At 42.3% G+C, this 13,554-nt stretch overlaps 1 protein-coding gene across 1 annotated transcript in view; it reads right to left on the reverse strand.

Annotated features, from left to right (window-relative positions):
- Nek11 (NIMA related kinase 11) overlaps positions 1-13,554 on the reverse strand; it is a 219,897-nt gene that overhangs the window by 35,848 nt on the left and 170,495 nt on the right. Inside the window, 1 exon segment of the mRNA XM_035443911.1 lies at positions 12,880-12,940. Within this exon segment, the coding sequence (XP_035299802.1) occupies positions 12,880-12,940 (61 nt within the window).

Below are 13,554 nucleotides of genomic sequence, written 5' to 3' on the forward strand. Positions count from 1 at the left end.
AGGCATGGGGGATGCAGAGAAATATGACGAGGGTCATGGGATAAGTGCTCATCTGTAAGGACCAAGCTACTGTCCCAGCTCTACTCTCACCAAATGCTAATTTGATGCGCTGCCCCTAGGCCACCTCCCTGAGGTCCAGCTTTCTAACTTTAGAGTCAAGTGGTTTCATTAGCTGAGAGCCTTCTCTCACGTCTGCGAACAGGTGTAGGACTTGTGTGCAGGACACGGAGTTTATTACAGAAGAGCCTCTCCTCCCTAACACAGATAATGAGCAGCAGCAGGAACCAGTGCTCAGAGACAAGTGACTGGGAGAAACAAGTGTCCCGGGTATTACATGACTGGAGGCAAGAGCACTGTGAAGTCTCTTTGCTCTCCAGCGAAACACAGAATGATGAGGATTATAACAGCTGCCACACCCCATGGAGATGTTTTGACAAGAAGGTGAAGCCGCGATGGTAGAGGGCGGCACTGAGCACGCAGAAGCTGTGCTCACAGAGCTCCTCTCATAACAATATTATCAGGGTTCCTCCCACTCCTGGTAACTCTCCTAGGCAGAGAGCTCTTCCCTGTAGAGGTGACAGCTTGATGGTGCAGACGTTTTACCAGGAGAGAGAGAGAGAGAGAGAGAGAGAGAGAGAGAGAGAGAGAGAGAGAGAGAGATTCTCCTCTCATTTCTTCCTTGTAAGAGATTTCCCTCTCCTCATTTCAGTAGCCGGACAGGTGACCTTGATCATAAAACCAAAGCCTGTGCCTCCCCCTCCCCCACTAAGCACCCTGCATGTGCGCAGGAAGGAGCTGATGCAGGCACTGCAGGGGGTGGGTATTTTGGCTGTGATGTCACCTAAGCACCCAGGACATTGCTTACTCAGGAATCCTTGAAGACACTGCCTTGGTGTGCTGGTCTCTTAGAACACATCTCCCCAACTGCCCTTAACCCTCTCCTCTTGCCCTTAAGTTCCCAAGGCACATCCAGACATTAGCAGTTGCTTGACACACATCAACTTTTTGTCCAAATAATTGTGAAAGCATGTCCCCATGGCCCCTATTTCTTCTCTTTTTTGGAATGGGAAATGATGAAATATTCACAGACCAGTGGTCTTTATTTCTGCCATATTTGTTCAACTCTATTGTTCTAGCATGAATTCAGCCATAGGTACAAGTATGAGAATGAACATGGCTATGTTCTAGTGAAATTTACTCACAAGAACAGGTAGTGGGCTAGGTTTGGTCTGCTGGCCACAGTTTTCTGACCCCTGACCTCAGTGATGGAGAATCATCATTGTGGTAGCTATAGAACCCCTCAAGACAAACACTTCTGTAGGGAGAAACCATGGTCAGCAGTACCTGTGACCAGACCCAAGTGGGCGTGGTGAGTATCCCCGCCTGTCACTCGGGAGACCGGGGTTCAATTCCCCGATGGGGAGCCAGTGACCAGGTTTGCACCTGAGCAGGACAGACCCAGAAAAGCTTCCCAGTCAGCTCAGCCAGGCGAAAGAGAGCCGTGTATGCAACTCCCTCCTTCTTAAACCCTTGTTACTTAACTCTGACCAAGCAGGTGTGGTCAGTGGTACCTTTAATCAGGGTTTCTCCCTACACAATTCATTTTATCATTGGGGAGACTGAGGTAAGGAGAACCTGACTTGCCCAAAGTTGCGGAGTCAGAAGCGAAAAAGTTTGGGCTAGAACCAGTTGTCAGATCCCACAAGAGTAGTCTTTCCAATCCCCCACATATGGATTTTGATGTATGGATTTAAACAAAGTCAGATTATTTGACAAAAACCCTCCCCCAAAGGCTGAAACATCTGCCACCTCACTCCTGCCCTCCCTGGTGACAAGCCAAGAGCTTCCCACCAGAAGGCCCACATGTCAGCGGGACACCATGAAAGCTGTTCCACTCTGCTAAGAGGATTAGCTGACACAATCTTTGCAAAGGTTTTTTTTTTTTTTTCTTGAGCTTTTCCCGTGATGATAGTGAATTTAGGATAGCAATAGAATTGCCTAAAATGTGCAAAGTAGGCTTTTGCCTACCTTTGCTATGTCACCCCAACACCCCAAAGAGGGAATGCATTGTTCAGAGCTGCCTCAAGGAAGAATGGGATGTGCTACCTCGGCTGTAGACAGCCTCCAACTGTGCTCCTTTTTAAACAGCATAGAGATACCCCTCTCAAGCTGAGCCCTTCCGGGAGCTCGGCATTTAATGACTGACCACAGGAGAAACAGAAAATTGGCCCCTAGGTCTTTTAGGATAAGTGGGGCTCTGAGTGCCCCACAAGACTAGATAGGTTTTGTCAGGGTTGTAGCAATGCTTAGCTTCCCATCTGCCTCATCTAGTGTCCTTTCCTCTTGTGATTCTAAGGACCAAAGACACTTACACATAAATGTCCTACACACTCTACTTTGTGTCTGAGGTTGTTTCCTGCAGAAACTAGCCCCCTAAGTATGGCAACTTGGGTTGAAGGAGGCAGGGCTTTGGGGAATGAAGACACTGTCTTGAGATTAAAAGCAATAGTAGAGAGCATGGCATCATTCCTACCACCCTGTACCCATCCCAGCTCTTTCAGAGAATGATGTGTATTGACACAGAATAGAAGCCACCAAAAAAGCCCTGGTACAGCAACTGTGTCAAAGCCAAGCCACATTAGGACTCTGGGGGAGAAAAGACAACAGGAGGGAAGGGGAAAAGACAATCTAGGTGACAACAATCCCCAGCGCCGCCTTCTACTAGAAGAGACCTGGAAATAACAGAGGAGTTTGTGAGTGGGATCAGATAACTGGGGTTTGAGTCCTGGCTCTGTGACTTGGTTTCCTCATCTATGCAAATAAAGATACCTGTTAGGATTGTGACAAAAATTAAACAAAATTCTCTCTTTGTGTGTACATATGTGTGCATTATTGTTAATAAAGGCCAAAGAAAAATTTCCACCCCTTCCCTCATCCCTAGGGTACCCCATCCCTGGGCACCTTCTTAAAAACAAATAGCACCCCAGTGTCTATACCAACAACAAGTTGTTGGGGGGAAAGTAGGTCAGCTTGGAAAAGTAAACTTGCCGTCATCTCACAGGGGTGATGGTAAATACCAGAAGACAGAAAATGCATAAGCTCCTGCCTAGTTTTTACATGGATGTTTCCCACTTTAAACTTTCAACTGAATCTTACAGAAGATGGAAAAGAAAAACAGCACTAGATAGGGCTTTGGAAAATTTCCTTTCCTCTTGAAAATAGTAGAAGTGGCTTCTAAGATGAGCCTGTATCAATAAAAAGAGAAAAGACAAATCCCTGGTTTTGGATTAACATCTTGTAATCAAATGTGGGCACCAGTCAGGGAGAGATGAGGAAGCCAGACTGTAGCTTCTCCCTCAGACAACAGCTAATGTGTGAGAGCTCAGGATTCTATTCTGCCAATGTGGAGACACTTAACTTTGAAAACAAGCCCGGCTTTTCTGGAGCATTGGATTAAGTTAGCTTGAAGACCAGCACAAAAAAATCATGTTATTATCTCTCTCTTTTGAGTTGAATCACTGAAGTCACCCATGTTCACTAAAGACAAGTTGGAAAACACAGAGAAGGGAAAACATCCACAGAGAAAAAATAACCCTTCATTATTTTATTTCTAGGGTGCTCATGTGCACATTTGTGTGCTTGTATCAAATATGGCTTTGCATAGTCATTATTGGAATGACAACTTTCTTACCAATGAGTGTGCAGCTACAACAACATTCTGCACAGAACTTTGGTTGAAGGTGTATTAGCCACAGTTGCTAAGCATTTATTGTGACCCCAGTTCCCCACTACCATATGTAACACTGTGGTAAGTGTGCTTGTGTGTCTTTTTACACATGACTCTGAGATAAATTTAAGATACGTTTTTAAACAAAGGTTTTCTAGGTCAAAATATTTAAGTCTTTCAAGTTAGTATGATGCATATGTGGAAAGAGAAATATTTCTTTCTAGGTTGTGAAGATCAAAATTTGAACGTGTGACACACTTATTAAAACATTGTTCAATTTACCAAAATGTATCCAATACAAGTGTTTTTGAAGGTCTTAGCAAGCAACAGCAGCATGTTTGTCCCTGGATTTTAATCCTGGTGGTTCCTGGACTAGCATCCCCAGGACTAGTTAATAATATAGTCTCCTGGGCTCCTACTGAGTCAGAACCTCTCAGGGGGGAGAGGGTCGGAAGCTCTCAGCAGCTCGATAAACACACCAGCACATCCTATCTCATGGTGTCTTTGTTCTACCTTGTTTGCGTATGCTAACATATCCACCCATCTGGAAGCTCCCTGGAAACCTGGGCATCAGACACATCCAATACTCCCCTATGCACCCTAGAATGATTCTGTGCCAACAGACAGTCCAAACATGCTTCAGAATTAAGTTATTTTTAGTCAAGAGTGGCTTTATGCATATTTCTTACTTTTCAAACTAAACAATTTAACCCTGTGGTGGTTAATCTCAATAGTCAGTTTGGCTGAATTGAGAGAGGCTAAGAGGATCAGTAAGCACACCTCTAGGTGTGTCTGGCATGGTGTTTCTAGAAAGGACCAGTAAGTGAGAGAGCAAGGCCATCTAGGTTGAGCAGCGTCATCCATCAGGCTGGGAACCCACCTGGTTGGAATGAACTGAAAAGTGTATCCACCAGCAATACAAGCTCCACTCTTCCGGAACAAGAAACGTTCTGCCGTTGCTGCTACCACAAGTGCAGACTCCAGCTTCTCCAGCTTTTCCATACAGATGCACACCAACAACCCCCAAGGTGCTTTCTGGCCTTCACTTCAGACTGGTGCTATGTTATCGCCCAACAGCCCTTATTCCGAGTCTTCTGGTTTCTTGGAATGAGAAACTACTGGGTTCTCACTAGATAGCCATTGTTCAACTATCCAGCCTCTAGTTGTGTAAATCAATCCAATAAAGCCATGTATATATGTATATATGTATGCTTGTATGTGTGTATTTTTTATTTGTTCCATTCTTTTAGAAGACCCTAGTGCATAGTACTTTTAAGTAACTGGATACATCTGCTTTACTGACTGAACCACAGGTGGTCTCAAGAAAAAAAAGCAATTGGCCTGACTCATTACTACTAGAAAGAAGAGCTTCCTAGTTTCCCCTGGAGAGCCAGCAGCCTCCAAAGTTCAAATGGCCAGGTTAACCAGCTGACTCACGAGGCTAACTGTGAGTCGGTAACTGCCACAGTTGGGTAATGACACAGAGCATTACTGGACCACCTCTGGGGCTGAGATGGATGCCAGGCAATCTGCACTCCTGCCTCCTCCCGTAAGATGGATGCTGTTTAAGTCCAGTCTCAGCCTAGCACTTAGCAGGACAGACCCCGTGGCCAGGGCTTTGGTTCTGTTGGCAGGCACTCCATATTGGGCATGGCCCTGCCACTCTATGTGAGTGAGAACACAGCATGGACACTCACTTCACTGTGTGTCAATCCGTGATTACTGTATGAAGCACCTGCTCCCTCTACAGTCAGCAGCCTGGAAGGTAAAGGAGAAACTACCTCACACCACATAGTCCTTAGGTTCTGCAGAAGCCAGAAGAGGACAGGCTGCCACAAGACACGGCAAGGCATCTCTGAGTCTTCCTACCTAAATTCTTTGGCGTTTACATTCTCTATTGGCAACAACAAAAGTCTTTACCATAGCAAATGTTTGACAGTTTTGGCTTCATGTTATTCCCTTTCTGTGGCTTAGGGAAGGAAGACATTAATTATTTCTTCAGGGAATAAATGAAGCTAATTCAGCAAGATGCTCAAAGGGTGAAGGTGCTATCTGCCACACAAGCCTGGGGACATGAGTTTGATCCTCAGAACCCATGTAAAGGGGGGGGGGGTTCTCCACAAAATTACCCTCCGTCTCCACATGTGCTCTGTGGCGTGTGCCCATCCATACAACAGCAATCAATACATTCTTTAAAGAATAAAACTTATCTACCTAGATTGCCATCATAATTACAGGCTTGATGATCACCAAGACACTATTCTCTGATTGTGACAAAGGCTGCCTGTCCCCGGTCCCTGAGCCATCTAGATGGGGACTGTGCTTCCCCCATTACTCTGTGGCTTCACACACAGTTATTGTGATGAAGTTCACAAGCATTTGTAGCACACACATTCCAACTGTGGAAGTTTGTTTTTGGTTTTTGGTTGTTTCTTTTTTTTAAGTAATTGCGCTTGAGAAACTGGTCACTGTCTATGCTTGGATCGTGTCTCATTTTCTGCCCTTTCTGTTTCCCTTTCTCTTTCCTAATCCCACCTAGACCCACATAATCTCCAGGTCACAGATGAGACTTGCTTCCCTTTCCCATGGAAAAAACAGAGGACAATCTGGGCCCAGATAATTCATCCTCCATGTCTGAAGAAACACTGGTGTTCCATGTAAGAAGGGCCTGCTGGGTGCCCTCTGGTATTGCTATAAGGTTTGTACTGTTCCAAATTGTCCCAAATCTACTGTGTTATACAGTCCTTGAACCTACTAGGCCTCCTGATGTCTGGTTTAGAGAATTAAGCAGAAATTCAATGCAGATTCAAGGAAGATTTCTGTATATTACATGAGGAGATGTTAGAAAAACGAGTCCATGGTTATACACTAGACCCGTGTTAGAAGTCCTCAAAATGATTCGAATACATGCTCCAGTGTGGAAGTGTAGTAACACAAACCTCCAGTCAACACAGACATTGACTGCCTTACCAAGCCATTCCCCGGTGATGCAGAAAGGGGAAATCTGCTTAACCCTGCTCTGAGTCACGGAAAAAGTGAGAGCTGGAGTGCAGTCAAAGCAGCACCTTGCACCCTTTCAGGGCTGTGCAGTGACAACTTGCTAAGCAACCCTCAGAGAACATCTCTGTTGTTCTTTCTTGTAGATGACAAAGAGATGCTCTTAAGGGGTTTGTGGAAGATACTTAATGTCCTAACACTCACTGGGCACCTGGGCACTTCCAAAATGTATGAGTTGATAACCATAGGAGAAGAACCATTTCGATTCACAGAAGTTTTGTGGGGATTTTTGTCTGTTTGTTTTTTTGTTTTTGTGACAAGGTTCATATTCTCACACCTCTAAATTTAAATTATCTCTTGGATTACAGTGACATTCTGATATGTATTAGTGACCACGGTGACTAATGTACTCTATTATAATAGACAATGAGCTGTAGTAGTCAGAGCAAAACAAATATCAACAACCCGAGCAATCTTGGGTTCTCACCCCCTACAAGACTAAAGAAGAAACTGCTTTCCTTGTTTCTATAGCAACAGAGAAGTGTCTAAAGTCCCGAAAGTAGCCAGTTTCTTACATGTAACTAGGGTCATCCCCCGAATTCCCTCTGTGGACTGGTTATTTTAGAATCACATGTTCCCATCATCTGGGTGCCTACAGCTATAACTCAAAGCCCCCTCCCGTATGAGTAATAGCCACTGATCAACAGACTAAGGTGTGGGGTAGAGAAATTCCTCAGTGCATATGAGTGCTTATTGTGTAAGCATGAAGACCTGGGGTCAGATCCTGGCCCCACATGAACACATGCCTATAACCCCACAGCTGCAGAGGGAAGAGATGGAAGAATTGTTGAGGGCTCACTGGTTGCCAGCCTAGATCGAGATTTAGCGAGAGACCCTGGCTCGAAGGAATAGGGCAGAGGAGGATAGCACAAGGCACCTGACATCCTTCTTTGACCTCACACACATGTGTATTCATATACCACACACACACACACACACACACACACACACACACACACACTGTGCCAGATAATCTCCACTGTCAGCCTGACACATCCAGGAAAAAGGAAACCCAACTGAGAAAATGCCTGTGTCAGACTGGCTTGTAGGCATATCTGTGTAGCATTACCTTGATTGTTGATTGATGTGGGCAGTGCCACCTGGAGCAGAGAGTCCTGGAGGAATGATTGTGAGACCAGAGGACTGGAAAGTCTAGAATGTCTCATAAAGATGACCGGGAAGCTACATCTCTAATACCCATATATCTGACTAAACAAGACCTGAACAATGACAACATCAATAGATATGATGACATGGAAGGGGCTTACTTCACTACACCCCTAATTGGTTACCCAATACCAGGTGGCCTGACTTAAAACCACATACATACAAGCAACTCTAAGCAGACTCAGCAGATTGTATTTACATACTTACATGTTTATATGTATGTAGCTAACAACTAAAGAAAAAAAGGCCATGACTTTGAGGGAGAGAGAGAGTGGGTAAAGAGGAAGAAAAGAGGGGAAATTATGTAATCACATTTTAATTACTTTTTTATTATAAAAAGAGAAAGATAGATGACCATGAACATGGAGTCTATCCAATAAATAGCTTTTCTCCATGGTTCCCACTTGTTCTTGCTTGGGTTCCTGTTCGGGTTCCCTCAATGGTGGACTATGATCAGGACCTATAACCCAAATAAACCCTTTTCTCTCCAGGTTGTTTTAGTCAGTGTTGTATCACAACAGCGGAGACACATCATAAGCAAACACACATGCACAGACACACAAGGAAGCTGCCAGTGATGAGAAGCCATTTTAGGCAGCAAGCAATTTTAGCAGTTTATTTGTGGCTGACCCCTAAATGCTTTATAAGCACTCTGTGTGGGTGCCAGGGCAGAGACATCTAACACAGGATCATGCAGCCTTGATGCCTTTGCTCAGTCTTGTAATTGGAGAACTTGGAAATGGGCTATTAGAACTTTATAGTGTATGAAGTTTTTTTTTTGATAATCTAACCTAAACAAAACATTAGATGATCCCTGTAAGTTCCAAGCTTGCCTGCTCCTCTACATAGCAAATTACAGGACAACCAGGGCTACACAGACAGACCCTATCTCAAACAAACAAACAAACAAACAAACAAACAAACATCTAAGTTTACTATAATCTTCGTAATCAAAGTGTCCAAATGTCTTATTCCAGGCTTAAGAGTAGGTTCACTAGAGGAAAGAAACAGAATTGGTTTCTACTTTCCAACTGATGATGATTTTAATTGTACGTGTTTATGTAAATTACTATAGATGTTATGGGGAATAGTAAGAAAAGTACCTCAAAAAACTAAAAATGGTTATGATCCAGCTATTTCGCTTCTGGGTGTATAATCAAAGAAACGTAATCAGTGTGTCAAAGGAATACCTGCAGGCTCATGCTTATTCCTATGTCCACTTTAAAAAGTGCCATAAGCTGGAGAGCACTGACTGCTCCTGCAGAGACCAGGGTTTGATTCCCAGCAGACACATGGCTGCTCACACCATCCCTAACTCTACCTCTGGGTGATCCGACACCCTTTCTCACCTCGGCAGACACCAGACAAACACATAGTACATGGACATACATGCAGGCCAAATACCCATATACATAAAATAATTAAAAATTTAAAAGTTAACTTACATGAATTCATGTACACAGTACTTTTTAAAGTCAAAATCAACAATTTGAAGAAAATAAAATGTTTCCTAACTGTTCCCTTCCCCAAATCAACTACATTCAACATCTTTGCTATCTTTTTTTTTCTATTTGCTCTTTTTTCTATATCACATGTTTATACAACTATATTTTACACTATGACCATCTTGGGACATTTGAATTTTGTTTTTTTCTTTCCTGTATTTTGCTCTCTCTCTCTCTCCTCCCTTCTTCTCTTTTCTTTCTTTCCTCTACCTTGCCAATATAGTTATATTACAAATTTTAAATAATCTAATCTTTAAATTATTATAATCAAAAAATGTCATACACATAATGTATATAGGCTACATTTCCTTTCTAAGCTTTTGATTTTCCAGGAGTTAATAATTGCCTTGGTGTTTTTCGTTGCTTTTTTTCTGGTTGTTTCTCTCTAATCCATCCCTAAAGTTTCTGAAGGAACTCTAATCCATCTCCAAACTCGCACAATAGCCAGATTCAGTGGGTTATCATTAGTTCCACGTCTCTTTGCCATATCCCCATTCAGCCTGAAAGTCCCTTGGCCCAGCCCACTTTGAATGGATTGTTCTCCAGGCCTGTTGTTTGGTTGCTGTTTGGAGACCTTCTTTAACTATCACCCCCTAAACCTTTATCTTCTTTTGTGTTTGCTCGCATCACCTGTAGCCCCCATCTTACTCTTTCTTGATAAACTGCTATATTTTCATATAGTGTGATTTCTAGGAACTTCCTAAGAAAAGTCATGAGACATAGATATTTTTGAGACATACTTTTTGAAGTTGTATGTTTGAAAGTGGCTCTATTTCCTCTCTCATGTTTGATGGCATTGGTTTGGATAGATTTTTTTTTAAGATCTATACTTGATTCATGGTTGAGAAGATAAGAAAAAAATCTAGGTTCAAATTTTATTATCTTCTAGCCTCTGGTATTATTGAAAAACTAAGAAACCATTATTTTTCCTGATATTTTATACATGTTCTGTCTTATTCTCTCTAGACCTATCAATTTCTTCTTCTCTGTTCCTCCTGAAGTTTCTTTAATTAGATTCCAAGTCACCTTGATTGATTTTTTTCTTATTGCTTATTTCATTCTGGATAGTATTCTTAATTCTAGTGAATTTTCCATCATGCTTTTAAATTATAATTTTCATAGCTTTTTATTATTTTATGGATAGTCCTTTTCATTTGTTTCTGTAAAATTCTCTAACATATTTTAAGAATTTAGTGATAGGATAATTTTCCTTTCTTCCTTACATTGTGTTTCCTGAGGCTTTTACATCTTTCTATCTTGATTCTTCTTCTGTTTGTTAGACCTGAGGAACATTACACACATGTGGTATGAGGGACATACATATCCATCCAGATATGTGTTCAAATCTAATTGTTAAACATTACAAGCCATGTTGAGCCCTTTCTGTAAATTTGGTATTATCAACTGGCAGGTCCAGTCTTTGCCATTTTTGTTGGGAGGATATCCACATTCATAAACCTTATTCTGGTAAGTGGTCTGGGTGATGTCCTCTGAATGGATCCATGCTGCTCTGCCAGTGTTTGGAAGGAGTAGGTAAGTGAAGTGGCGTTTGGGGTTCTTATTAATTGACATTGAGCTTCCTTCTGTTTTCATCACATCTGTGATGTGGGTAAACGATTCATGTCTTTGTGTCCCTAAATCCAGAGCCTCTGTCACTTAATGCCTCCCCATGAAATCTCATGCTCTGTGTCTCACTGTGGAAAGGGGTTTCCTGGCAGTGTGAGTGGGGAGAAAAGGCTGTGGGCGGAGTCATTGTTCTTTATTCACGCTAGCAACCATTCCTTCTCCTCACCCACATCCTGCTCTCAGAGTCACTGAACCTTAAACCCCGAGTGTTCCTTGGGTTCTGTGGGACAGTTGGCTTGCTTCTCCACACTAAAGGTGTATCCCCTACACACACACACACACACACACACACACACACCATCTCACAAGGTTAACTTTCAGACTTCCAGAACCCCTGCTTTCTCAATCAGTCACCATTCATCCATCTAACTTCTCAAATTCACCCCTTTTTCCTGTAGGTTTATATCACCTTTATGACTGTCGCTTTACTAGGACTCCAGGCAGAGATCAATGTGTGTTTTTCTTACACACTTCCCATGCTTGTTTCTATAAAATTATACATCCCAGAGGCAGGACTAGATGTCACCTACACAACCTAGGTTACTTTTTTTGTAGAAGGGTCTATCTTTTTCAAGACACAATTTTAGGCAGAAAAGCCAATTAGTAACACGGACGAGAGTGAAATTATTTTGGTTGCAGCTGGTACACTAACAAGGTTTGCATTGGGTTGCTCCTAGCATAACTAAAAATGCCTGTTAGGGGCTTTTTCTTCACCAGACACAGTATGAGTTTCTGGAAAAACACAGGAGAAATGCAGCTTCTGACCCATGCTGCTCAGTGCACACCTCTGTGCTAAAACCTGCCCGAGAAGTCTGTGTCGAAGATTTCTCATCTAATTGAGACACAGAAGAAAAATGACTTGGCCAAGGGAAGCATTCCGTGCTTTCTAGACCATCCCTGGGAGTGAGGTGCCCTTAACAGGTATATGCAGAAAATCAGATCACAGGGTGATGGCCAGGAGGGAAAAGTCAAAGAGCTATTGGTAACTATGGCTTTGTGCATGGAGATGTGACAAAGGCTAGGAAATGGCTATATATTATGCAGAAAGCTCCTAACAAATAGTGGCGACTGTTTCCCCTACAGAAAAATGCCACCATTGATCTCTATATTCTTGCCGTCTCCCTTGAAGATACTGCTTTTGTTTTTATAATTAAAATTCCTAAAATGCTCACTCAAAATTTGAAAGAAATAAAACTCAGTCATTTTCATCTAGGATCTTTAAGAACTCTGTGTGAAAAATCTATTGTGGAATGCTGAAAGTTATCACAGCTGGGCTTTTTGGATTAAAAAAAGAAGAAGCAAAAAAAAAAATAGGGCTTTATCATTGAAGCACAGCAATCCCATTTATCGGGACTGACAATGCTAAAGACATTTCAGCTTTGTTTTTCAGACCAAATCTCTTCCAATAACTGACTGACCTTCAGAGTGGCAGGCCTATAGCTTCGCTGAGCACAATCTGCTTTGGTAGGACCTGTTGGACAGGGAGATTGCTTTTCCAGGGACTCTAAGCCTACGTGCACTGCCCCCTACCATTTTGATCAGAAAGGTCTACCAAGCACCATTTTCTTCATCCTTGGAGACTGGGAGTTGCTTGTAATAATAATAAAGTTTTCTGCCTTGAGTGTCCTAGCTGTTACATCAGATCCTTCATCTCTATTGGCCTCGGCCTCCTCCTCTGCAAAATGCAGAATGTGGACCAGAATATCTGTGAGGTTCCTGCAAAGGTTTCCACTTCTTGGCTATTCTAGTAGAAACAAAAAGATCACTACAGTTTGGAATCTGAAGAAGCTGACTTACCTAGAGAGGTGCAATCCAGGACATTTTCCAAACACCCAACCAGGGCTTCAATATCACTGTCCTGTCAATAAAAGAAGAATGTTTAGTGACAGAAACATGTTTATGCAACATTTAGACACAGCACATACATAGAATCATTTACAAAATTGTTATACAAGGTTGCTTTACTTTACTTTTTTAAAGAAAGCCATCTATCTATAACACACACAAACACACACACACACACACACACAGAGAGAGAGAGAGAGAGAGAGAGAGAGAGAGAGAGAGAGAGAGAAAGAGAAAGAGAAAGAGAGAGAGAGATATCTGTAAATGTGTGCTTCCAATCTGCAGATTGCCTGCTCATTCTCTCTGATGGGAAGGGTGGAGCTAACAATGTTAACAGTGGCCTTAGTGTGTTTGGTTTTGGGGGGAGCAGGGAAAGTGCTCTGCACTGAGCCCATCCCTCAACCTTACAAGTGATTTCAACCAAAATACAAGTACCTGAGGGCTCTGGTTTCATCTTTTGTTTGTTGCTTTCCAAACTCTCCTTAATAATCAAATATTATTTTAATTTTCAAATACACTAAATGCTATAATAATAAAAACCAAGATGTATTAATCAATAGTACAGCAGGAATCAAGAGAAGATTTTTTTCTACATCTTTGGAAATCTGTGACCTTCAAGGAGTCATA

This window comes from Cricetulus griseus, chromosome 4 (genome assembly GCF_003668045.3).
Source record: "Cricetulus griseus strain 17A/GY chromosome 4, alternate assembly CriGri-PICRH-1.0, whole genome shotgun sequence".
Taxonomy (NCBI): Eukaryota; Metazoa; Chordata; class Mammalia; order Rodentia; family Cricetidae; genus Cricetulus; species Cricetulus griseus.